General features: G+C 37.5%; 3 protein-coding genes across 5 annotated transcripts; 2 read left to right on the top strand and 1 right to left on the bottom strand.

Annotated features, from left to right (window-relative positions):
* The first annotated feature begins 3,212 nt into the window (after nucleotides 1-3,212).
* Nucleotides 3,213-4,632, top strand: LOC149602728 (putative ATP-binding cassette sub-family C member 13). 2 transcript variants are annotated; one of them, XM_089860189.1, is made up of 3 exons: nucleotides 3,213-3,576; nucleotides 3,664-4,118; nucleotides 4,416-4,632. In XM_089860189.1, exons 2-3 carry the CDS (start codon nucleotides 3,751-3,753, stop codon nucleotides 4,630-4,632), a joined length of 585 nt encoding a protein of 194 aa, XP_089716315.1. In that variant the 5' UTR covers nucleotides 3,213-3,576; nucleotides 3,664-3,750. The 2 variants fall into 2 exon arrangements, with proteins under 2 accessions (XP_089716315.1, XP_089716314.1); XM_089860188.1 differs by having other exon boundaries at nucleotides 3,213-4,118.
* Nucleotides 4,563-19,235, top strand: LOC149602727 (ATP-binding cassette sub-family C member 1-like). Of its 2 annotated transcripts, XM_089860185.1 has the most exons (13): nucleotides 4,563-4,905; nucleotides 6,889-7,092; nucleotides 7,371-7,517; nucleotides 7,602-7,692; nucleotides 9,455-9,825; nucleotides 10,393-10,560; nucleotides 10,918-11,102; nucleotides 12,306-12,411; nucleotides 12,492-13,025; nucleotides 14,079-14,278; nucleotides 14,442-14,568; nucleotides 16,814-17,583; nucleotides 17,649-19,235. In XM_089860185.1, the coding sequence occupies exons 1-13, from the start codon at nucleotides 4,690-4,692 to the stop codon at nucleotides 17,758-17,760; spliced, it is 3,231 nt and encodes a 1,076-aa protein (XP_089716311.1). In that variant the 5' UTR covers nucleotides 4,563-4,689; the 3' UTR covers nucleotides 17,761-19,235. The 2 variants fall into 2 exon arrangements, with proteins under 2 accessions (XP_089716311.1, XP_089716312.1); XM_089860186.1 differs by lacking the exons at nucleotides 4,563-4,905; nucleotides 6,889-7,092; nucleotides 7,371-7,517; nucleotides 7,602-7,692 and adding an exon at nucleotides 7,764-7,852.
* On the bottom strand, nucleotides 18,781-24,192 carry LOC149602726 (glutamate receptor ionotropic, kainate glr-3-like). Its single transcript, XM_089860187.1, has 9 exons — nucleotides 23,793-24,192; nucleotides 23,534-23,625; nucleotides 23,385-23,472; nucleotides 23,157-23,309; nucleotides 22,889-23,012; nucleotides 22,610-22,827; nucleotides 21,571-21,868; nucleotides 20,816-21,509; nucleotides 18,781-18,869 (listed from the first exon to the last, which is right to left on the bottom strand). Exons 1-7 carry the CDS (start codon nucleotides 23,835-23,837, stop codon nucleotides 21,788-21,790), a joined length of 801 nt encoding a protein of 266 aa, XP_089716313.1. The 5' UTR covers nucleotides 23,838-24,192; the 3' UTR covers nucleotides 18,781-18,869; nucleotides 20,816-21,509; nucleotides 21,571-21,787.
* Nucleotides 24,193-25,405: the final 1,213 nt, after the last annotated feature.

Raw genomic sequence — 25,405 nt, 5'->3', positions numbered from 1 at the left:
AAAGTCATTATTACGAGTATATAAACTTCTGAAAAAGGCAGAAAGTTTTTAATTGGTACAAATGCATAGGGTATTAAATTAGTTTTGGAGGCTATAATATTCAAGCAGTAGATATAGACGTTCTTGTTAAATTTAATAATCTCTTTTCACTAAGAGTTTTTCGAGCACCAGAAACGCGATTAACCTAATTTGCACTACAGATTTTACAAAAAAAAAATGAATTTAGTACTCTAATTTTTCTCAAAATAATGATAATTTTTCTCAAAATAATGATAAAACATGTCACAAAAGCAAGTGCCCCACTTTAGCTTCTCAAGCTGGCCCTACTGTGAGGCCAGTACCTAACCTAGTCTCGTTTTTAATTTTACACGGAATTATTCCGTTTAAAATTTAAGAAACGGCACCAAAACCCCTGTCCCTGTCCCTGTCCCGGACGCGTCCGCGAAACGAACGCTTACGATGAGAGAGAGAGGGAAACCGGTCGCGTCCGCGAAACGTACGCTTACCTTGAAGGAGAGAGTAATGGAGTGGAAACCCCCATACCTTAAGCGTTGCCTTTGTACCCCCACCTACGGCACCATAGTCCTCCCAGCATCCTCAGCGGTTAGGTAGGGTCGTACTGGAGGAAATTGTAAAGGGCGCTCCCTCTATCTCAAAAATAGAAGCTAGTTCTCATTCAAATAAAATGGCGCTACGCGGCAGCACTTAGCAATCGCCTACGGAAAGGTAGGGGCGTGCGCGAGGTACACTGGGAGAGATATGGTGCCGCAGGTCGCCCATCATCATTTCCAATCCATCTGACTCCCTTATCCCTGCGCTTACGATGAGAGAGAGAGATCGCTAGCGTACGCGGTGGCGATACGAAGCTCCGCGTAGAGAGAGAACTGCCTGCCTGGTATATTAGTGAGAGGGGGAAGAGGGAGAGGGGGCATCCCGCTCGGAGAGAGAGGAAAGAAAGGTAGTTTAAATCTCGCGGGCTTTTTGAGGGAAGGGAAACAAGATGATAGTTTTCTTGCACTACTGCACTTTGTGCGCGTGATACATCAGAGATTATGCTGGATGGTTAGGTTAGGTTTCGTAAAATAGAGGGGACGCTTTACGGTCATAGTGATTTCTGGTTTAGGGGATCCAGGATTTAATATTATTTGAAATGTGACGTTATTAGAAATTAAAGGGATACACGATTGTGTTTCAGAAATGTTTTTAGTTGTACGATTTATTGGAGATCAACTATACGTGGGGGTCACGTGAGCCGTGTAAAATTACTATTAAGGCCCAGCCCTTGGGCCATCTTGTTTAAGAGTATTTTATAAGAGTATCGCTTAACACCTGTAAGAGTGTCGCCTAACACGTTTAGCATAGTTTCATGAAGGTACAACACCGCCAGATTACCAATTTCTTTGGTAATTTTATTTAAAGGATAAAACTGTTTTCTTTCATGAATATCATCTTTAAAAAAGGTTCAACAATGACGTTTTTCAACAATTTTTCACTGTTTGTATTGACTTTAATATTAAAACATTAATGAAAATGAAAGACCTTATTTAAGAAACCCGCAGTATTATAATTTTTCATGTTTAATTTCGAACGGTGTTTTAATAGTGTTATTTTACACCGAATTTACTCTTTAAATTGGCCCCTAAAAAGTCAAGGTAATAAAACTCTCTCTTGGGTGTTTTTACGGTGTTTACACCGTTTTAACACGTTTTTAACACTTCCATTTCTTAGAGTGTAATTGTAATATTCCGGCGAATCGAAGAACAGGTAGTTTTAGTGATTATCCTCTCGATGAGTTTACAACATAGACTTATGCCGATGCACACTTATCGCTTCTTATAAATTTCTAACATGAACTTATGGTCAGAAGAGTTTGAAAGAGAAAGAATTCGGTAAAACACCCAATAATTGTAATATCCCGGTGCCTTAAGACCATTCTAAAAAGAACGTCAGTAAATACTTGCTTTTGCTTTCAAAATTTCCCTCGATTTCTTTGAATGTTGAAAGAGGGGAGCGTGAAACTCTTATTGTCGACGGGTAAGAGGAATTTTTAAGGGAGGGTATATGGCTTAACCTAACTATCATAATTTCCTTCCTTTTAAAATACACGAACGAAAAATATCACCTCACCACAATTCTCTCCCATTCACTCTTCCTTCAATGACGATCGAAAAATTTTATACTGTCTAAGGCAGTTCTCTTTCACGCCACCACCACCACCAACAGGCCAGGTCAAACTAAGACCCTCATCGTAGATGTTCATCATACGATGTGGCTAAAAAATAAATAAAGGATCGACAAGATCGTTAAATAGTTTTTTTTTTCAATAGGTTTATGAAGAGTCATGAAAAACTAAATGACCTTGACTGTTCCAAAGTTCACCCCCCCCCCATCCCTCCTCCTGATTCTATGCTAAAGAGGGCTTGATTTTACTGTGGAAGGGGGCGTTTTCCCGTTCCTTTAGAGATACAGTGTTTATTTTCAGCCAATAGTTTTTTAGCCACATCGTATATATACGATGAAGCTATTAGTTTGTCCCGCGAGCCTGTGGTGGTGGTGGTGGTGGTGGTCGTGGTAGTAGTTTTTCGCGATTTGGAATGTGGTCAGAGTTACCCAAAGAAATGGTTATGTCAGAGCTAACCGAAGAAATGGGTATTTTATGCCTTTGGCAGTATAAAATTTTTCGTTCGTCATTGAAGGGAGGGAGAGTGAACGTGAGAGAATTGTGGTAAGGTGATATTTTTCGTTCGTGTATTTTAAAAGGATGGGGATTATAATAGCATGTTTAAGCATTGCATTTAATTGTACAGGTAAGGTTAAGCTTTGTGAATTGTGGTTTACGTTTCCTCGATATATTTAAAGGTAGAGAGAGAGAGGATTTTAGTATTGCCTTAATTTAAATGTAAGGTTTAATACTCCCTTTAAAATTCCGGTCACCCGTGGACAATAAGGGTTTCACGCTATCAATCATCCAGATCCCCGATTCAAAATTCAAAGAAATCGAGGGGGATTTTTAAGAAGCAAAAGCAAGTAAATACCAACGTTATATATAGAATGGTGTTTATTATTAGAATTTACGTGTATTTCTCCTCAAATCGAGAAGAATTTTAAAAGAAAGTCCGAGCGGGCGAGAATTCTGGAAGCGCGCTTTGGAAATTTTTTAGTTTCTTCTTAGCTACAAGTTATCGATGGGACTAATAGTTTTACCTGAGTAGTAGATTAGTAGTATTAGTAATTTAGTAACGGGCGTTGGCGATATTTGATTCTCTTTGCCAAGCAACCATTGAAAAATTATTCCCTCTGACCGGTATATTAGGGGATATTTCACTAGAAGTATATTTATTGTAGTAGGGGTGGCGAGAGTACGTAAACGATGTGGCTTAATTATGGGCTAGACCATCTTGTTCTCTCTCGATAGGGCATATTTTGGCGTACGAGTCGCACCTAAACAGGAGAATTGAGAAAAATTATCGCGAGGTGGCGAATGTGTCGCCCTTCTTCAGTATTGCTACACAAGAGAGGGGAGTCCCAAACCCCGCTTTTGGTTACTTCCTAGGCTAATTTAATGGACTTCTGGCTGTATGTATGTCTGTTATGGAAAACATGCACTTAATTTTTCTATTAAAATTCCTTATTAATTTGTTATGATTATTTTAAAACATTGAGAAATCAAGAGAAGATGACGCATCGTTTTGTTCACGCGTGGTCCATTCATGGCTTTCCAGGTAAATCTGGTCCCGTTCATACGTTGTAATGTATTGCCCTTATACTTTAAGATGTTGTACAGCGCAGCTCATTTTGTTTTTAACGAATTGTAGTGCCCTGTGGAAAGGTTGGAAGAAAAATCTGGAACCATTGGATGTGTACGATTTGAACGACTCGGAGCGAGCTCTCACTGTCTCGCGCATTTTCGAAAAACACTGCATGCCTCAAATTAAGACAAAAAATTCCGGAGGTGAAATGGAAATGAAAATATTTTCTGAAGAACGAAACAGAACCAAATATAAGAGCAAATCCATCAGTTGGCCTTTGATGAGGACAATCGGATCCTGCTTGATAGTTGGAGGTGTCTTTCAAGTTCTGTCCGACGTAGTGTCTATCGGTCCCGCCCTTTTGACAGGGTAAACATTTTCACTTTTTCAGCCATATAAGAAACAACAAACAAAGTGATTGTTTATGGAAAATCAATTTCAAATAAAAGATAAAGTGCACATTGCTTATACTGAAGCGTAGAGAGAGATCTACTTACAAAAGAGCAATACATTTTCGGTTTTTGTGGGTCAGCTCTCTGGATGTTTACATTTCTTTTAAGGTCTTGATTCTAACAGTGTTTGAGATTGCAAGTGGTTGTTGTCTAAGCTGCAATGAATTAAGTAAACTTTGGAACCTACAAACAGCTTACTCATTTATATTTTCAGTTCCATTATTGATTACTCTACAAGCGAAGATCCTTTGTGGAAGGGGATTTTCTACGCTTGCCTTTACGGGTTTGCCAGTCTTACGCAATCTTTGTTGCAAGAAGGCAGCGCTATTTTCCACACCAAACTAGGACTGAGACTAAAATCCGCCACCAAGCACGTTCTGTACAAAAAAGTAAGTAAGTGTTATCGTGAGAGTGGGATGCTAGTTCATTAAGGAGATTCTTCGAAGCAGACATTTCGCTTGACAACCAGTGATCGACGTGACCTGACAATGGGCGAAATACTGAACACGATGTACGTCGACACTAACAGATTTCAAATTCTGTCGCCACAACTTGGCCTCTTATGGTCGGTACCTGTACAAACAGTACTGTGCTTCGCCTTCATGTATCAAGAACTGGGCTATTCAGCATTTGCTGGAATCGTACCTATTTTCGTTCTTCTTCCACTGAACTATCTCAGCACCAAGAAATACAAAGCATTGCAGGTAAATGTTATCCAACTAAAACCCCACTAGACTGTAACGGTAATCATACGCATAAAAAGGGTGTTTTTGAAAAGTCCATGAATATTGAAGAAGCGTGTTTATTGGGCCCAACTGAGTGAAAAGTATTAAAGGACATGGGGTGCACAATATTTGGTTACGGAGATATGCTCCCCCCCAAACATTACTAGCTTGTTTTGAACTATTAATAATAATAATAGCTTCATTTCTAGAGCTCGGCATTATCGATCCATTATCCACGTTATTTTATCTTTATCCATGCTCGAAAATTATCCACAGAACTTACATGTTAAATCGTATTATAATCCACAAATTTGTTTATAAATAATCGGTTATCCTCTAATTTGTGGATAATGGATAGATAATGCCGAGCTCTATTCATTTCAAGGATATTCCTATCAGCGTACAACTGTTTTACGTAGGAGTCCGGTTTAAGTTATAAAATGTTAATTAAAAGTTATCTTTGACATATTCCAGGATCTTTATTTTAAAAACAGATATTGACTTAATTTGTTTTATATCTCGTGCGAGAGAGTTCCTTAATTTTATTCCCCTGCTTTTGAGGCTCAGAGAACTATGAGGGGTTGGTTTCAGGCAGACGTTAAGTTTATTCACTGAACCACGAGTAGCATTTTTATGGCGTTTAGCTAATTAATTAGCGTACAAGAGCGCAGTATGTGATTTTAAGGACTTGCCAGGGATCCAACAATGAATCCAAAAATTGTTCGAATATAAATGTTGTACACACAGTTGGGCCCAATAAACACGCTCCTTCATTATTGATGGACATTTCAAAAACACCATGTATAGTAATAACGATCTCCAATAGAACTCATCAATGAAATATTAACGGTGATTTGTGATAAGGTTTTTCATAAAGTTCGCATTCGAAAAAATGTAGCCGGGGAAAAGCAAAGATGGAAGGCATTCTTCCTTCCCTCGACTGCGCAACGTCCCTGATCGAAAGTAATTTATAAAATCGCCTTTTACATTCAGAGAAAACCAAAAATAAAAACCACCAAGATACCTCAAGATGATATAGAACATTTTACAAGCACTCGAATAAACAAACTCGAACTTTCCCCGTTTTAGATCGTTGTCACATTGTCAACCATAGAGAAAGCCAGCGAGGAGTAGAAATGGAGACAGGCAGATTGGGGGTGAAATTGTAATCTACACCGCTAGCATTAACTCCCACAGTGGGAGAAAGAGGGTTGAAGGCAATTAATATGGTTCCTTCTGATCACGTGGTTTACTTTTTACCTCTCCAAGTGACAATGACGTCACGTAGAGGAATTACACTGGACGTGTCTGTGCGTGATTGGGGGGGGGGGTTTGTCATCAAAGCAAAGGTTTACGCAATTTTCTTATCATTTATTTTTGATCAATCGCCTTATATACTCTAAATTTCCAAAAATTGTAAAAGAGGCATACGCTTGAATTCAATCGTCAACAATAGCTATGTTTAAAATGATTTTAGGAATAAAGTTTCTTAAAACGATTTAACTAAGGAATTTCCAAAATGAATATAAAAATAATTATATCAATTATATTTATTTAATTATAACCTCTTAATTGCGTTTCGACTCGAGGAGGTTTATTTTGGTTTCCCAACTTGTTGTACCGTTCTGTGAAATTGTGTGTTAGCTACGACAGGCGAATTTTTACCACTCCGAGTGACGATGACGTCACTGAGAGGTATTTCGCTGAACGTGGGTGTGTGTAACTGTCAGTCTGTCTGTCACTCCGTCACCGCGTTGCCAGTTGCAATATCGGAGCAAACGTATATGCTATACCCGGACTGCAGAGAGCAATTTTTGGCTTCTACTCCCATCTTTATGGTTAAGATTTACGCGGCGATCGGCTAGGAGAGGTTTATTTTGTTTCCCAACTTGTATCTTTTACTGCAATATCACCACCGCCGGAGTTTCTGTGAATAGTTTCTTGAATTATCTCCCCTATTAGATTGAGCTGATGAAGCTGAAGGACAACAGAATGAAAATGATGAGTGAAATCTTGAACGGAGTCCGCGTCTTGAAGTTGTACGCCTGGGAGAGATCATTCCAAAGAATTGTTCTTGAAATCAGGAAGAAAGAAATTGCACTCATGAAGAAACAAGGCCTCTTCCAAGGAATAAATATGTTAATAACTGGTCTCATACCAGTTTTGGTACGAACATAAAAAATTTACAAGTTGATTATTGTTATCAATAATGGGAGCACAGAGAGGTGTAGAGATTTCAGCTCCGTATTAGTTTGTTCTGTAAGTGTTCTCACTCGAATTAAAAAAGAAAGATGTCCCTGAAATCTCTACGTTTGCTCTAGGCTCAAGAAAGGTGATGAAATAAGTTCAGGGTTGCTGGCTTTATTATTGTTGTAATCTCTTTCTAATTGTTCAACTTCAGGGCTTGAATTTAAGTTCCTACAGATTTTTTTTTGCACATTCAGATTACTTACCCATGTTTTGCCATGTACGCATTCATTGACGACGATAACGTTCTTACCTCGAGGAAAGCTTTCGTGTCCTATCAGTTGGTGCGATTATTAGCGACGTCAATGCTTACGTTTCCGGATTTAGTAAATACTCTTATTTTGGTAAGTACGGGGTCAGGGAGGTTCAAAATATAAATCTAGTATTTCTCTAAAAAAGACTTAAATTCAAAAAGTGACTATTTACAGACACACGTCTCGGTAAGAAGAATTTCAAACTTGTTGAGTTGTGAGGAAATCAAGCATTACGTGGAGCAAATGGCTAGCGACGATCAGTATGGTATGACAAATAATGAGGGAATTGAAAAAACGAAATAGGTCGTTTGCTATTTAAGCTCAAAATTATTTGTAGTTAAAGGTGGAAGCGCGAACTTGAGTGCGAAGAATGAGACCTTCAGAACTTTACCCAACAATTGGTATAAACACACATGTAATGCAAGGTATGGTGTGGAGGGCGTATTAGTTTCGTATGTGCTAACGTAGAAAAATACCATGTATCCTAGCTCGCTATGATAATGAACGAGATTGTTCAACGGTTCAAGTAAATAAATTTTTTTTGCAGGGAATTTTATTTAAAACACACTGTTTTCCATCCAAATTTAAACAAACCAGAATCACACGCTCAGAGATCATAATCGTAAAAGCTTCTCAGTTTTTTTACATTCGCAACTAAAAAGAAAGGTTTTCAACAACTGTTATTAAGTGACACCCCCACCCGAAGGGGGGTTTTCCTGGTAACACCAACCAGCCTTTTTAGATAGTGCAATTTTGCCGCAAGATTATCTCACTCTAGCCACGGCGCCCGTATTTCTCTCCCCCACACCAACCCTGGGAACCGGAACATAATAAAAATCAGAAGTGGATCATATTACAGCTCCCTAGAAGTACAGGACGATATATTATCGCTGTGCATCAGCATTGTCTCCCAGCACTGAAGTTTAAAGGGTATATGCGAAACGCAGCGGCGAATTTGAGAACTAAACCAAAGGAATGATTTTGGCGCGAAAGAAATTTTTAATAAGCGGGGCAAGCAAACGGAAGTAAGCGGTAGCCAATGAGGAAAGGGTTTGAGAGAGAAGAGCGCAGAAGGAAACAAGTTGTTCCATACAAAGTGTTGGGTTGTAAATATTATAGTAGAAGTTCACTTTATTTTTCCGATTTTAAAAAATAACTGGCGGTCTATAGGTATTTCGCGCAATTTTTAAACGCTTGTGTTGAAAAGGAAATTAATATGAATTCAAATGATCAAAATCGCCTTCAACAACCTAGATATTTTTCAGTTTTACAAAACGTTTTAGTCGCTTTTAAAATCACACAAATCGTAGGCGTTTTTCCTAATTAGCAAAGAAACATAAGCCATTCTAAACAAAATTATAACGCGATAACAAACTTCTGTCTGACAGCCATTACTATCAACCGGAACTTCCGTAGGTTAACGTAACTCCAGATCCGGGTTAAAGGGCAAACTATACCTGTAAAACTGAGCTATAGATGGCGGGCTTAGATGTTTGGAAGAAAACGCTGTTTACAAAAGCACAACCTACGTCCAGTACTTATAGGGAGCTGTAATATGATCCACTTATGTAAAAATATATTGATTTTATGCACTTTCCAATAAACTGGTTTCGATACATAGGTTGATCAAATTAAACCAAAACTTGAGAGTTGCCACAATATACCCGGGTGAATTCCTTAACGATGCCAATTTTGTTTCTTTCCCAATACTTTAACAGCTGGAAGAACATCTTTTTGGCAAGAATCCCATCAAACTGGTTTTTCGTGTATCCGAAGTTGGGATAGCCCCTATAGCTATAAATAGCCGTCAAGGCATATTCCCATAGTCGCTTTATATAGAGGATCAAAAGGTATTCTGGGTGGGATATTCTTAGGCTTAGCGCAAAAATCAATTTTAGAAGGAACTTAACTACCACCTTTAAATTTTTTATTTTTGAAAACAAATTAACATGTCGTTTCTAAAGATCATTTAAAGACCTGAAGTCGCCTTTAAATTGTTTCTAAATTTATTTCTTTGAAAATTACAGCGATTGTGGTTCAGAACGGATCCTTTCATTGGAACCTGGAAGACAAAGCAATAGCGTCACTTCAGAATATCAATTTGAAAGTGTCCCGTGGCTCATTGGTGGCCGTGGTGGGTCCGGTTGGTTGTGGCAAGTCTTCCCTCTTGTCCGCTCTGGTTTCCGAGATGCAGAAGGTAGAGGGGGAGGTGAGAGTGGCCGGGAGAGTGGGATACGTCACTCAACAACCTTGGATACAGAACGCCTCACTTCGAAAGAATATACTTTTCGTCGACGACATGAACAAGAACAGATACGACTGCGTTATACGTGCATGCGCCCTACAACCAGACCTCGACCAACTACCAGCTGACGACGAAACGGAAATCGGAGAAAGAGTATTTAATATTGAAACCAGGAATACCTGTATTTCTTCTACTTTCAATCTTTAACAGACCATTTTCTGGGTCTTTCTACTTGAACTAAAAGTAACAGGCGGCTCCATTAATCCCCCCCTAGCATGCTGGCTAGCCTACTGAACACGAATTTTACCTTGCCAAAGGCAGGAACCAATCAGACCTAATGCACTAGGTCCCATTGGTTCCTGCCTATGGCTTAACTACCCTTTAACAAGCTTAGCCATTGTGTAGTAGAAAAGCCATCTTCAAGGGGCATCAACGGAGCCGCTCTTTGCTTTAAAGGGTAGAAATGGTTTAGAAACCGTCATCCCTGACGTCATGCGTGATTTATTTCAATTTGGAAAATTAGTATGGGGTCCATGGCCTTTTAAATATGTAGAAGAAATCAGTGTATTCCTGTTGTAACTAAAAAACAACCGAATAATGAACAAAATATAAATGTTTGCCTAAGTGGCGTCGGGCTGAACAAAAGAGATGAATTCAATGATGGTTCCATGGATGGCTGCTTTCGTTAGTAATGTGTTCGTTTACAAATTTTCATGATAGGGTATCAACTTGAGTGGTGGTCAGAAGCAAAGGGTCAACGTGGCCAGAGCAATTTATCGCAATGATGATGTTTATCTCTTTGATGACCCTTTGGGAGCAGTTGACTCTCACGTGGCCAAACATCTCTTCAACGAAGTCATCGGACACAAGGGATTACTTCGAAAGAAAGTAAGTAACGCTACTCTAATAATTGCTATGAAAGCGCTTAGCGACGATTAATCTAAATGAGATGTCGACGTGTCGTTTTATTTATAATAGTAAAATATGAGGGCCTGGAAGGTAATCGGTGTCTTTACAGATAAATAAATTTCAGCGGACATCTCGTATATGCATATTTATCTAAGCTGTCTAGATTTTGATTTAAATCCTTGCAACTTCAATAATAGCGGCTCGAAAAATGATGAAAATTTATTGATGCTGTGACTAGCTAACTCAAATAAACTCTAATGAGTCTTTCGCTTTTGAAAGCTGTATCTGTTTGGTAGTTTCTTGCTCGCTCGACAAATATCAATTAAACTCTTACAGACGAGAGTTTTGGTGACGCACAACTTGACCTTCATCCGAGAAATGGACGAGATCTTCTTCATGAATAAGGGACGAATCATCGAGAGGGGAACCTATGACGAAATCATGAGTCGTCAGGGAGTGGCCATGGATTATTTCGTGCAACACATGAGTGGCATGAGGGTCGAGAATAAAGAAGAACCGTCGTGAGTAAATTTGGAGTTATATCAACTGTTGTTACCGACAGTACGTAGTATAGTCATAGAAATTTACTATACAAAATAACCGAGCAGGGGCGTCGATCGTGTGGGGGCAGTGGAGGCCTGAGCCCCCACGGGGAAAAATGAGAGGGGGCTCAGCCCCCTCTGGGAAGCTGCGTTTAATTTGGGTGCCACTGTGAGTCGGCCGAGACTGGTCCCCCACGCTCCCTCTTTTTACCCTATAAGGAAAAAATAAATGGCCTTTTGTTGTTGAAATAATAGAGTTAATTTAGTCTATTTCACTATTTACGATTAAGTCTGTATTTATATGGATATAGAATATATATACTAAATTCCTCATAAACATTTTCTACTACATATGGATGTAGCAAGATTATATTCAGAACGGAGGTGCGCAAATGTTTTCAGGCTGGTTTTTTTAATACCAACCACTTGGCATCGCTTAGAAACGTCAATCAGTGACTGCAAATAGGTGGTTGGAGCGACCGAATTCTCCAGGAGTCTTGTGCTGAACCAAACGGACTTTTATATTGCAGGGAGCCAAGCGGTCCTATATTTTCTACAAAATACTATTTATTTGAACCTGTCCCATATTATGTTATAATTTCATGAAAGGTCCTATTATATCCTATACTCTTGACTTAGTCTTATATCCTATACTTTTGACTTAGTCTTATATCCTATACTCTTGACATAGTCAAAGTTTTCGTATAGTTAAATGCCAAATTTGACAAAATTTAACTCTTTCATCGAGATAAAATTTAAAGACAGCGAAATTGCGGAGCTCGCTTCGACCGCTCTGGAATTTTTGCACATTAAGTTTTTTTCGAAGTAAAATCTGATTATTTTTTGTTGAGACTTTTCTGCACAGATTAGAAATCAAATAGGTTTACATATCAGGATCTTAGTACTATATTTCCCATAAAACACCCTTTTTCTACTACAAAATCCTATATTTCATATTTTCCTATAAGGAATAAAACATTTTGGCTTAGCTCCCTGGTGTTGCCTTAGACCCCCCCCCCCCTGGGAAAAATTATGATCGACGCCCCTGTAACCGAGGGAATTTATTTCTGGCAAACCGCCATGTGGCGTGTACTGTTTGTAGAGATAGCCTTTCCTGAATTGATACTTGCAAGTTGAATACACATTGCTAAATTATGAATTTTTATAATGTAACCTTTGTAGTACGTTAAATATCATCGTTGAGAGATTTCATCTTGCATCACAAGGAAAAGCCTCTGATGAAGATGAGGCAAAACTCGTGACTATGGAGAGACTCAAAGAAGGAAACGTATGTGCTCTTTAATATACCAAGGAAGAATAAGGAGAACTGAAACGCTCTACACACAAAATGTTATTGCACGTTTCTAGATATCCGTATCACAATACAAACAATATTTGAAAGCGTATGGTATAATATGGTGTGCAATTTTCGAAGTAACAACCACCACTGTTGTTGTCCTTAATTTCGCGTCAGTTTACTGGCTGTCTCTGTGGTGCGCGGATTCTAAGGAAGATTTTAAAGCGAACCCAGACTTAAAGGCAACCCGTTTAGCGGTCTTAGCGGTCTTAGTCGCTCTTGGTCTAAGCCAAGCCATTTTCGCATTTCTAAACGTAATCATCAACGTCTTTCGTTGTCTACGAGCGGCAAAATATCTACATAGGAAAATGCTCGACAGCATTTGTCGCTCTCCCATGGCTTTCTTCGACACAACCCCCGTTGGAAGAATACTCAATCGTTTCTCCCAAGATATCGACGCCCTGGACCAGCAATTACCTCCTGTGTTATTGCTCACCAATTTTGGATTGATAGTTTTAGTTGTTTACCCGATAGGAACTGCAATATTTCTACCATTATTCATAATTCCCTGCATTGTTGTTGTCATTGGATACCTTTTTCTTCAGGTAGGAACTAGATTTCAGACATCTGTCATAAGTAATTATTCAGTATTACTCTCAATTGTTAATTGTCGTAGTTCAACACGGTATTCGTATCGAGTGAGGGATAGTGGCTTTTGATCCTTGTTAAAATGGGAGTTGATTGCAGGTCAGAGCTTAAAGCTCTTCAAATGAGACTATACGAAAATAGAAAACATTAAAAATAGGCAATATTATTATCGAAATTTGCTAAATTTAACAGATTTTTTAGAATTTATGATTGTTTAGGAAGTTTTATTAAATGGTATGGGAATTTACAATTTCATTCACATCATATTTTAGCACGAAAGTGGTATTATATTACACTTTCAAGTCTCTACTTTCAAAATATAAAGTTTTTAAAATAATTGAACCAAAGTTTCTATTTTTAAAATCCATTGCAAAATCACGAAAACTCAGTTTCGATATATAAATCATTTTGTCTTGTCAGCTTGTTTGGTTGGTTTATGACATCACTATGACGTTGAGGAAAAAAGCGCGGGAATACTATACACGCGAGCGCGAGGTATACGCGTCTCGAGCTCTGTCCATGCTTTGATAGCGGAGAGAGTGGCACCATCTCGCGTGTGTGACGTCAAAAACAATAAAACGTTGTAGCCTTTCTTAAAAAGTGGATTTTAAATAATTTCATATGAAGCATTTTCAAATGCATATTATCAAATAACTAGAAATCGGAGAATTAAAAGCTTGACATTTTTGAATTCACAGTAATTAATTCTATCTTTTGCTATATAAATCAGAGGTTTTTCAAACGAAGCTTCTCATACCCTTTAAACGACGGGAAAGAGGCCTGGGCACCACGACTTTAATATATAAGCGAGACTTTTCCACCCAGCGCAATCAATAAACTACGATTGTTTTAAATATTGAACCGTTAAAGTGTTTTCTCATTAATATAAATTGTTGCTAAAAGTGTACCAAGCATGCACGTCTTACCCGCGGCGTTCTCGCACTCACTCCTGGGGAGAATAACTTTATAATATAACACTTAAACTGAAGATTGTGCAATATATTTTGCAGCGTTTCTTGATGTCGAGCAATCGTCAATTCAAGCGGATAACAAGCTTGAGAAATTCCTTCTTGTTTTCGCACGTGGGAGGATCAGTGGCTGGCAGCACTGTCATCAGGGCGTGTGACGCCGAACGGAACTTCGAAGCACACTTCCTGAAACTAATCGACGAATGCACTGCCGCTAACTACATGATGAACATGGCGCAAAGGTATATATAATCTTGCAATTGTGTCATTTTTCAATCTTTGCTTTTTCGGCATCCAAACTACATTTTTACCTTCGGGTTGAAAAGCGCTGTGGATGCTAATCAAAGCGGACATTCCAAGTCGCTACTCATTTCTCCATTTCAATAAAATGCAACTTCTTTCTAGATGGCTGACAGTACGCTACAATATCTTGGGAAATTGCTTGATGTTTTGCACCACAATTTTCATAAATTTGAGCAAAGGGACTCTGTCAGCTGATTTTGTAGGATTGATCTTGGCTAATGCCGATCGGGTAAGCGCTACCAATAGAGACAAAGCGATTAAATCAAAATCTTTTCCACAAGCTAAAAATCTCTACTGGTGTTTCGTTTGACTATTTATACTAGCGTCATCATAAGTGGATCATATTACAGCTCCCTATAAGTACTGGACGTAGGTTGTGCTTTTGTAAACAGCGTTTTCTTCCAAGACATCTAAGCCCGCCATCTATAGCTCAGTTTTACAGGTATAGTTTGCCCTTTAACCCGGATCTGGAGTTACGTTAACCTACGGAAGTTCCGGTTGATAGTAATGGCTGTCAGACAGAAGTTTGTTATCGCGTTATAATTTTGTTTAGAATGGCTTATGTTTCTTTGCTAATTAGGAAAAACGCCTACGATTTGTGTGATTTTAAAAGCGACTAAAACGTTTTGTAAAACTGAAAAATATCTAGCTTGTTGAAGGCGATTTTGATCATTTGAATTCATATTAATTTCCTTTTCAACACAAGCGTTTAAAAATTGCGCGAAATACCTATAGACCGCCAGTTATTTTTTTAAAATCGGAAAAATAAAGTGAACTTCTACTATAATATTTACAACCCAACACTTTGTATGGAACAACTTGTTTCCTTCTGCGCTCTTCTCTCTCAAACCCTTTCCTCATTGGCTACCGCTTACTTCCGTTTGCTTGCCCCGCTTATTAAAAATTTCTTTCGCGCCAAAATCATTCCTTTGGTTTAGTTCTCAAATTCGCCGCTGCGTTTCGCATATACCCTTTAAACTTCAGTGCTGGGAGACAATGCTGATGCACAGCGATAATATATCGTCCTGTACTTCTAGGGAGCTGTAATATGATCCACTTCTGGCGTCATTTTTAAACTTTGCTAAAGTGGGACATTGAAAAAGGACCAACAGTTAATGTATTAACTAAGAGTATCTCGAGATGGAATTGTATGCAGGGGTGAAAGATAGATGGATATAGCCAAGCGAAGCAAAATATCACTGTAAAAAGTATTGTAACAATGCAATTATAGGTTAGGTTCAAACAAGACCGCCATTCTTGTACTCTTTTTTCATAAAGAAGTCAGTTTGGCTTTCATTCTTATTGTGTTTGTTTGTTATAATGAGTGTTGTTAATAATCAGGGATTTTCAATTGATAAACTGTTTAATAGGAACTGAGATAATACAAGTTTGTTACTCCGAGTCTAGGCGAGAACTGCCTTGTCACGGTCGACTCCCTGGATCCAAGTATGGAGGGGTAGCCTTGTTATTTTCCAAGAATAGATATGAGATCAGAATGACTTAGTGTTTTCATTTTGTACTTTAGTTGGCGGGAAATTTAAATGCTGTAGTTAAGCTCGGGCAAATTATTAATTAAACATAACATAAGAACTTTATTAATTAAACATGAATTAAACATAACAATTCTGGTACATTTATCTGAATACGGTTAATAGTTTTTTTATGAGGTGACGTTGACAAGCCCTTTTAGAGGTTTATTTGCGTTACTATGGTGTTGAATTTTTGTGCTTTTAAAAATAAAATCCAAAGAACAAATTTTGGTCAGTAAGCAATGGTAAAACCGATTACTCGATAAACGTATATTCTACACTTTAGTTAAAAAGGGTGGAAATTGTGGGTTTTGCAAAAGAATCTGTTCGCACATTGGTTAATTTAAATCCACATTAGTCAAATTTCGTGTTTTGCGAAGAGCGTTTCTTCAAAAGTATAGCAACACATGAATGTTATTGGGTCGATTTTACTGAATTTTCGGTGATCTAACGCAGTCCAAACTGATTGAATCCTTTTTAAACGATTACAAATAGATAGTTTTCTCTGGCCTTTTTATGCTTTCATAGACATTCTTTTACAAAAGTTCGTAACATTAATTGGAAGGAAACGCAAGGTATAACGTTTATTTAGCGAACCAACGAGCTCTGAAAGAATGAAAACCCGTGATTATTATACAGCTGCAAAGATGGTTGGATATTTCAGAAACGGGTATGACCAAAAAATAAAATATTTTCATACAATGAAATATTATGTATAATGAAAATAATATATTTTTGGTATGACATGGCACCCTTTCCCCTGCTTGGTCGAATTTTGGTGATTTAAATTCAAGTTGTTATCAGGTCTTATCTATGAAAGATATTTTATTCTTTAATCTAATAGGCTAATGATAAATTTCCTTGAATTTTAAAAAGAAAGTGAACAAGCTTTCTGTCACGTGGAACAATACAAATACAGACTAATTTATTATTTTGCTCTAACAGCTTCTGCAGTATCTGAAAGTCTTTATCACTTCCGCTACGGCTTTGGAATCAAATATAGTCTCAATAGAAAGAGTTGACGAATACTGTCATTTGGAGTCCGAGGCCGAGTGGGAGAAACCAGTATTTCCACACCCATCTGACTGGCCTCAACGAGGACAAATCATAATTCAGAACTACAGTACCAGATACCGAGAGGGATTGGATTTGGTCTTGAAGGACATAGATGTCAGGATCGAAGCCGGAGAGAAGGTGGGCGTGGTGGGGCGGACAGGAGCGGGAAAATCGTCGCTGACGCTGGCGCTCTTCCGTCTCATCGAGGGAGTGAGCGGCCAGATCGTCATAGACGGAGTTGAAGTGGAGGGATTGGGCTTGTCCGATTTGAGATCGCGACTGACCATCATCCCCCAAGAGCCCGTCCTCTTCTCGGGCACACTAAGGTTCAACCTGGATCCCTTCGGTCAACAAGACGACGAGCGGCTGTGGGCAGCCCTGGAACAATCGCACCTGAAATCCTTCGTGGCGTCACTCGAGCACGGACTGGATCACCCCGTGGCTGAAGGAGGGAAAAATATGAGCGTCGGACAGCGTCAGTTGGTCTGCTTGGCTCGTGCCATATTAAGGAACACCAAGATCTTGATCTTGGACGAAGCGACGGCCTCGGTCGACATGGACACCGACAATCTCATTCAAGAGACCATGAAGAAGGAATTCGGCAACTCTAACATCATCACCATCGCGCACAGAATAAACACCATCTTAGACTACGACAAGTTAGTTTACCTACCTATTAAATCGGCGTAAAATGAATTATTTGATACCTCTTAACTCTTCTCAGGGTGATGGTTCTCAATCAGGGCCGCATTGTGGAATTTGACTCTCCAGATACTCTCTTGAGGAATGAAAAATCAATGTTCTACGTTTTGGCCGAAGATGCCAACATAATCTAGATAACCTTTAAATTAAGCACCTATGTCTTAGGTTTAATGTTGTGTACAGTTCGTTAAGAGTCTGAAGAATAACCTTTATATTTTATTTTATTACCAATAGAGCGACTTAATATATCAATAACAGTACGTTTACTTAAAGTCATTGACAGACTTAAGAACTTTAAAAAAATAGGTTCCATTTAAACTTTAGAGATAAGATATAACATAAAATGGCCAACTCGTAACATTCGCTAGGTCTACATGACAAAAATTGTTCCGTAATTCAGCCTAAAATTTTTCATTTAAAAAAATATTTAACTTAGTATAACTTTCCGAAACTCAAAAAATATTTTTTTCGTTGAAGCATAATTATTTTTAGGCAAAATAGATTGCAGTTTCGCATTAGGCTGAAGACATTAAACTCCGGCGACAGCCATGAAGGCGGTACTACCATTTCCAGTGATAACGCTTACCTTCGGTGTTGCGCGCTTAATACGTCTAAAATAAAGACAACGATCGAACACTGGACAAGCGGTTCAAAATCAAGCTGGTTTATTCAACTTGCTCGAACCGTACTACCATGGCAATGATAAATGGCAAGTAATTTCAGTTTTTGCCGCGGATGTCTGTTCAATTCCAATTAATAATGAGGAAGTTGGTCTGTCTGATTGCCAGTACTTGTTCGAGTACTGTACCGATGGGGAAAGGTTCTAGCTTACAAATAGGGTTTTTAAAAACTAAGGCTGTACATTCCTGATTCTACGGCGTTGAGGTAATGAGAAAAAATAATGTTGACGTACCAAAAGTTGTTGAAGGTACAACCGATTGGGGCCAAGTTATAGATCTTGACTAATCTCACTTTCGAGAAAAAGGAGACAATGTTAATAGCAGTAGATGTTGAGGAACATTAAGTGTCGATGAAGATAACGATAATAAGGGATCATTGAATAATGACCAAGCGAAAAATAGGGATCAATCCAAAATTGGGGTCCAAGGAAACGAAGAAGCAGACGTTGACATGCAATTCAAAACTTCACTAAATTTGCCACACTTCGTTTTCACATCAATTTTTGTTTGAATAGATTTCGTTTTTCCCTTAAAAGTCGTTTGCGTCTTTTTATCACTATGTTCTTTATAAGTAGGGATGCACCGATATATCGGTTACCGATAAATCGGCCGATATATCGGCCTATCTTTTTCATATCGGTATCGGCCAATATCGGCTTCATGTAAACCGATATTTTCGGGAAAAAACTTGACAAGTTATAAGGCACTCAATGAATACTAATTTAAACACATCACTTATATTTATACCCACAATTTAACATTTCCCTTTAAAAATGCAAGGTTTTCCACTATCTCAGTTTTATTCCGTTGTTCACGACTATGAGAAAGTAATTTCTTTAATTTCTCATACATCCAACAAACAATTGAAGTCGATACTGACGCTCTCTAATGCATTTGGTGTCACTAATGTAAACTTTGAACTTTTCATTTGTTCTCCATAAGTTTGCTTATAAGGTATACTCCTATTGGATAGAATCCCGTTGGACCGAATTCAGATTTGTACAAATGTAGCCAAATTTAAAACAATTTATAGCCCAAAGAGCGATTTTCGGCACAATGAGAATATTTATATGGAATAGCTTTCGACTGAATAGGATGGGTTTACACATATAAAATCACAGCGTTTTCCTTCAGTTGCCGAGCTCCAGTAGCGCAATGAATAGAGTGAGTTGGATGATCGAAGAAGTTAAGCAGCATCGAGCGCCGTCAGTATTTGGGAGGGAGTTCACTTAAAGATAAGGTTGGGTTAGAGTTAGGTTTGTAATATTTCATAAGAAAAACTAAAATGTTACACCTTTTCCAAAGCATTGAAGTTTATCTTCATTGACTATCCAAATTAATATGCCTTTTCGAAAGGTTAGGTTAGTAATTTTTATTAAAAAAAAGTAAAATGTTACGCCTATTCCAATATATTAAAGATTATCTTCATTGACTTTCCAAATTAATATGCCTTTTCCAAAGATTAGAATAGGTTACTAATATTTTATAAAAAAATAAAATGCTACGCTTTTTCCAAAATATTGAAGTTTATCTTCATTGACTTTCCAAATTAATATGCCTTTTCCAAAGATTTGATTAGACTACTAATATTTTACAAAAAACTAAGATGCTACGCCTTTTCCAAAATATTGAAGTTTATATTCATTGACTTTCCAAATTAATATGCCTTTTCCAAAGATTAGGTTAGGTTACTAATATTTTACAAAAAACTAAATTGCTACGCCTTTTCCAAAATAGTGAAGTTTATCTTCATTGACTTTCCAAATTAATATGCCTTTTCCAAAGATTAGTTTAGGTTACTGATATTTTACAAAAAACTAAAATGCTACGCCTTTTCCAAAATATTGAAGTTTATCTTCATTGACTTTCCAAATTAATATGCCTTTTCCAAAAAAATATATTTTATATTTACTTTCCGATATAACGTTACTCCTTTTTGAATAATATTGTTCTTTATTTTTGTACTAAGATATTCGCATTACAAATGAAACCATTAGCTCTGATCACACGAATAAATACTAACATAAAAAACAACAATTTGAAAGGAAAATTCATGATTGGAAATCCGCCCAAATTGCGGTATTCGGCCCAACGGGGTTCGGTCGAACAAGACATTCGAACCAATGGGATTCGACCCAATGGTAGACAATCGCTTATAACGCTACTTCTTAATTGTTGAACAAAAAAGGAGCTGCATTTTTACTGAAAACCAAGCAAAGGAATTAACTTAGAGCACACCATTTTTTAAGGAAGGGGGTTAAGGCTAAAATATGTAGCGGTACCACATTAAACGAAATGTGACACATGTCTCTAATAAAACAAAGTAAAAACGTAAATGGTCCTAAAAAATGTTGATTCTACTCTTGGAAACGATATTCATGGAGAAATACAATTTTTTAATGGGCCGATAATATCGGCCGATATATCGGCTACGAATTTCTGATATATCGGCCGGCCGATATATCGGCTGTACCCATATCGGTGCATCCCTATTTATAAGTAAAGTCACATTACGTTGAAATATTCATATCTAAAGACAATTGAAGGGATTAAACTCGGGCAGAGTGGTGGAGAACAATGGATCTTGACGTTATTTTAATGTTAAAAGATTATCGCCAGGCGGGGTCGAAATGACAAAAAGCAACTAATATAAGGTCTATCTTATTGGCTAATTTTAAATTTCAGTCCCGTGAGCCGATTTTCGGGAGTTTCGTGACGCCTTGTACTGTATCTTTAAACGCGACTTTTCTTTGCATTTAGTATTTAGAGAGTTACTCGCAAATGTCTCAATGATTCACTCCTAAATCGTTGAAAGTGTTAAATTTATAGCATAAGCGCAATAAATTATTATGTTTAAATATGTTTCTTTGTATTTACTTATTATTAATATACTTTAATTATTAAAGCTTTGGCATACGCTACGCATCGCTTCAAATTGCGCTGATGTGTATCAAACTTCAGAGTTATGACAGACTCCTGATGTGTAAACGTGAACTTTCAACGTGTTCACGTATATTTCGAGAAAGTGGGTTATGAAGGAGGCGGTGAAGCCCAGGATACAGATGCCAAAAATGGCCTTAAAAGCTTTCAAGTTGATTACGACAAAATCATCCGGTGTTTCGACTGTCTGACAAGGATGCGATTCCACTTTGAGAGATGGATTCAGATCCCCGTAGCAACCACCCTCAGTCAGCTGGCGCAATCTGACAAATAAGAAATTTAACTATACCACAATTAACGAGGAACTTTAAAGTAGAAAGTAACCTTTTGTTGACCGTCTCTATCAGGGTTTTCGAAATGTTTCTGCTGAAATGGATCGCTCTGTTGGTTGTCATTAAAGGATTGCTTAATTTCATTTTACAAATTCCTGTCTTGGCGTATCTGCCTTTGATTACATTCCATAGAATAGCGTCAGACGAGATGATGAATTTCTCTCGATTTTCAATTCCCGCATGAATATTGGCATTTCTTATTATGTTGCTCATTTTCTGGTAAACATATGTGGGTTCGCGTTAGCTCGCTTTGCTACTTCCGCAAATGCGGAGCTAGTCAATGCATTTTTCTAAAACGTAAATTAAAAAAGTAAGTCAATGAATGGTGTTTTATCTTTCTCAAATTCATTTAAGGGCATTGTCGTTCTTCCAAATTCCTAGTTCCTGGAAATATCTAACAGCCTTGCAGTGTACCTTACAACAAAGGGTTTAGTTGACCGGTGGCTATGGTGTATTGATGTGCAGAACATTGAAGAACATGTAAGCTCTAACCTGGTAATTTTAGAGACATAACCACGCCGCTAAATTTTCTTAAGCAATCGATAATTTACAAATGTATTTAGCAGTGAATACAAACACCTATTAATAGGTGGATATATAAAATATTTGGTCTTGCTGAACTTGTTAAAAAATAAGAAATCGTCATCACAGTTGCGCGAGATTTTGCACGTGACGTGAGTCTGGTGATTTATTGTTAAGCCGTGAGGAAATTTATTTTATTCGCAATATCTTATAGCATGAAAACAAATTTCCTCAAGCGTATTCTTTCCATAACCTTACGAATTTGAGCGCCAGCGTCATTTCTCCAGACTAGAAACGTCACTCGTGACGGTTTGTTATATTTCTCAGTTAGCTCCTCCTACTTTATATATTTACCTATTGTCTAAATTGAGAGGATTATGCAAAGGTGTTATTTTTCGTTTTGTCGTTTAATGGAGCGTCCATGTAATTGGACCACTTCCGTAAAAGGTTCCATCCTCTAAAACACAAACCGTGTAATGTTCATGAACCACATTGCTTTCTAAAATTACCCGAATAAAACTGTAGGTGGCGTCGCTTTTCGACAAAACAGGATCTGCATCCGGAAAGTGAAATACATCGTGTATGTTATCGAAGGGGAGGGCTTCTGATTTGTTCGAAAACTGCGATGTCATTTCCGAAGACACAAACACCAATACTACGAAAGAAGCCAAACTCCACACGACAGAAAGAAACCGAGAGACTCCCTCACACTTCAAACCTTGGGGACCTTAAGAAAACAGACGGTTAAAATTTTAAAACGGACAAAGAGTTTCTATTAAAGGTGTTACTCGTTCCCAGAAGACATTGTAACAAAAACATGGGAGGAAGTTCCGATTTCACTTTCCCGTATTTCGAGCTCAGTTTCCCCGCCATGTAAACCAGCAGAGCCAGCCCAAAGATGACCATAACTATCTACAATAATAAAAAAAAATAAAAATGATTTTCGATACTTTTTAGTATGGAGACAAATTTCAATGTAAAATATTAAACTGCCCAATCTATGGCAGATAGTGTCATTATCAACTCTTGTACAATTTTATTTAGAAGTTAATTTACCCATTTGTCAATAACAGAATAAATATCATTATCATTTGATTGATTTGTTCCGAATAATATTTGCGTCCTCATAATCAAAAACGGGTGCGATATAAGGAAGGAATTGAAGCGTTCTTGGGACAGGACGAATGGGGTTAAAGTAAAATATCCTTCCTGTGTAATGAAGGTGTTATTTGTATTTAATTAGGAAGAGGCTGGTCGCGTATTTTGAATTACACGATGACTGACATTTCTCTGGAGCATACCGAGAACCCCATTCCACGAATTACCAACTTTCGCTCCCCAAATTGGTTCAGTACTCGGAATGGTAGTAACGCTGCCAAATTATTTTGATTAATTTTGTTATTAGATTGAAAAGTTATTCCTAATTATATTACTTGATATTGTCATGACTTTTTAGAACACGGAGCAAATTTATCATATAGCCAGTAATCTCTCCCTGGTTTTTCACAATAACATATGGTGAAAACTGATAACAAAGATAAATGTACGGGGAGTGAATTTCTACCAAGGCATGCTTGTAGAAATTGAAAAATTGTAAATTATTTCAAATATCATGGGAGCGGTAAACCCAAGAATTTAAATCATTTCGAGTGGAAAGAATTTGAAAACAAAATGCTTGAAGTTGAAACTCACGTTACGGAAGACTGCTGTGTAGTTTTTTGATATATCGGAGTTCATTATGTCTTTGTCTTCTTTAAATTAAACTTGTATACTCGTGTGGATCTGCTTTCAATTGCTAAGTACGATTTCTGAAATGTAATAGAAGTAAATAGCAAAATTCCGAAAGGAACTTTATTTTGGCTTATTTTCGATCTACGCTCGCTTTCTTCCTGAATTTGTTTTTGCAGATATGGCCTTGTAAGAATTCGTGTGACGAATACATCTATAACATTTATTTCTTTTGCACGCATTCCCTTAAAAGCTTTTATATGTTCGCAATTGAGTGTAGCTTTTTTGTATAAATAACCATTTTGTAAAAGGGCGGCGCTCCACGGATGCGCACCGATACTGTACCTATAAAACTTTAAATATTGAAAATAGACTTCATTTGACGATTTTAATCAGAATTTATGAAATGTTTCCCAGAAAAAAAAGACCCTGATATTATTAATTTAAATTGTCAATCGTGTTTGGCATACAATATACCCAGTTTACAGTGGCATTTGGCTTTTAGTAATTAAAACTCTGCAATTACAGCTAGTAACTTGGCAGGATTAAATAGTTCTACTTTGATGCATAGGATTGCGATTATCAAATGTAGCTGAGTTGAAATTAATAAAAAAATACAGTTAATTTCATATTTTTGGGTAAGTTGTAATTAGTGTTCGTTTTACTTCAAAGCACCCTTTCGTTATCCCCAATCTCAATTTTAATAATTAAGTACTAGAATAAACACTTTTTAAAAGCCCCCAAAAACAACCTTTATCTAGGAAATAAACTCTTTCATTTTCAAATATAGGATTTCTTAGGGCTGAGCGAGCCCTGATTTTTTGGGTTCGAGCCGAGCCTCGGATCTCGCTTTTTTCGGTTATCGAGCTTCGAGCCGAGCCTCGAGTTTCTTATCGAGCTTCGAGCCTAAAGCTGCATGTTCAAAATCTGGTTTCGAGCTTTTATCGAGCTTAAAATTTCAATGCCGAGCCTTAACGACTTTCAATTTTAGCTCTTAATTTGGAATGATGTTCCTTTACAATTTCAATTACTGTCCTTGGTAAAGAAAAAACCCTATTAATTCGTATATATAACAGATAAACTTTTATTTGACTATAATTAATCTTGAAACCTATTATCACTAATCGAAATTACTTACGTGCATTGACAATCGCATTGATAATACAAACCAAGCGTATTTTTCTATACATAAAATTAAAACTAAAACTTCAAGAATGATTATTAATTTTTTTCTTTGCCCAAAAGTGGAAGTAAAACTTACGCCAATCAAATGTGGGATTACAAAAAAGACACCAACCAGAATAAATTCCTATTTCGCGTGTCACTGCAGCGTCTCAACATTCAGTAGATTGTGTTAGATGGTAATTCTTGACCTTTAACCTAATCTAGAATCTAACAGACCACTGACTGAACCTCGATAACCTTAAGCCTTGGTCTCGAGCTTTTATCGAGCTTTTTTCCGAGGCTCGAAAACTTGTCGAGCCTTTCAAAAGTTGCTTATCGAGTACTCACACAGGCCTAGGATTTCTTGTAAAAAGCCCTAATCTTTAAGACAAAGTAATTTATAAAAACAAGTA

Source organism: Phalangium opilio, unplaced genomic scaffold, assembly GCF_054372755.1.
Source record: "Phalangium opilio isolate 3A_F unplaced genomic scaffold, DU_Popi_V2 ptg000352l_1, whole genome shotgun sequence".
Taxonomy (NCBI): Eukaryota; Metazoa; Arthropoda; class Arachnida; order Opiliones; family Phalangiidae; genus Phalangium; species Phalangium opilio.
This window is presented reverse-complemented; position numbering and strand designations above follow the sequence as displayed.

Bases quoted from the DNA above. Each gene is read 5' to 3' on its own strand.
- LOC149602728 (XM_089860189.1), top strand. From the start codon at position 3,751: ATGTATTGCCCTTATACTTTAAGATGTTGTACAGCGCAGCTCATTTTG. The intron at 4,119-4,415 runs GTAAACATTTTC...TTATATTTTCAG, and splicing joins GGTCCCGCCCTTTTGACAGG to TTCCATTATTGATTACTCTA.
- LOC149602727 (XM_089860185.1), top strand. From the start codon at position 4,690: ATGGGCGAAATACTGAACACGATGTACGTCGACACTAACAGATTTCAA. The intron at 4,906-6,888 runs GTAAATGTTATC...CTCCCCTATTAG, and splicing joins AGAAATACAAAGCATTGCAG to ATTGAGCTGATGAAGCTGAA. The intron at 7,693-9,454 runs GTATGACAAATA...TGAAAATTACAG, and splicing joins GGCTAGCGACGATCAGTATG to CGATTGTGGTTCAGAACGGA.
- LOC149602726 (XM_089860187.1), bottom strand. From the start codon at position 23,837: ATGAACTCCGATATATCAAAAAACTACACAGCAGTCTTCCGTAAC. The intron at 23,626-23,792 runs GTGAGTTTCAAC...CTTTGTTATCAG, and splicing joins ACACAGCAGTCTTCCGTAAC to TTTTCACCATATGTTATTGT. The intron at 23,473-23,533 runs GTAATATAATTA...ATAATTTGGCAG, and splicing joins AAAAGTCATGACAATATCAA to CGTTACTACCATTCCGAGTA.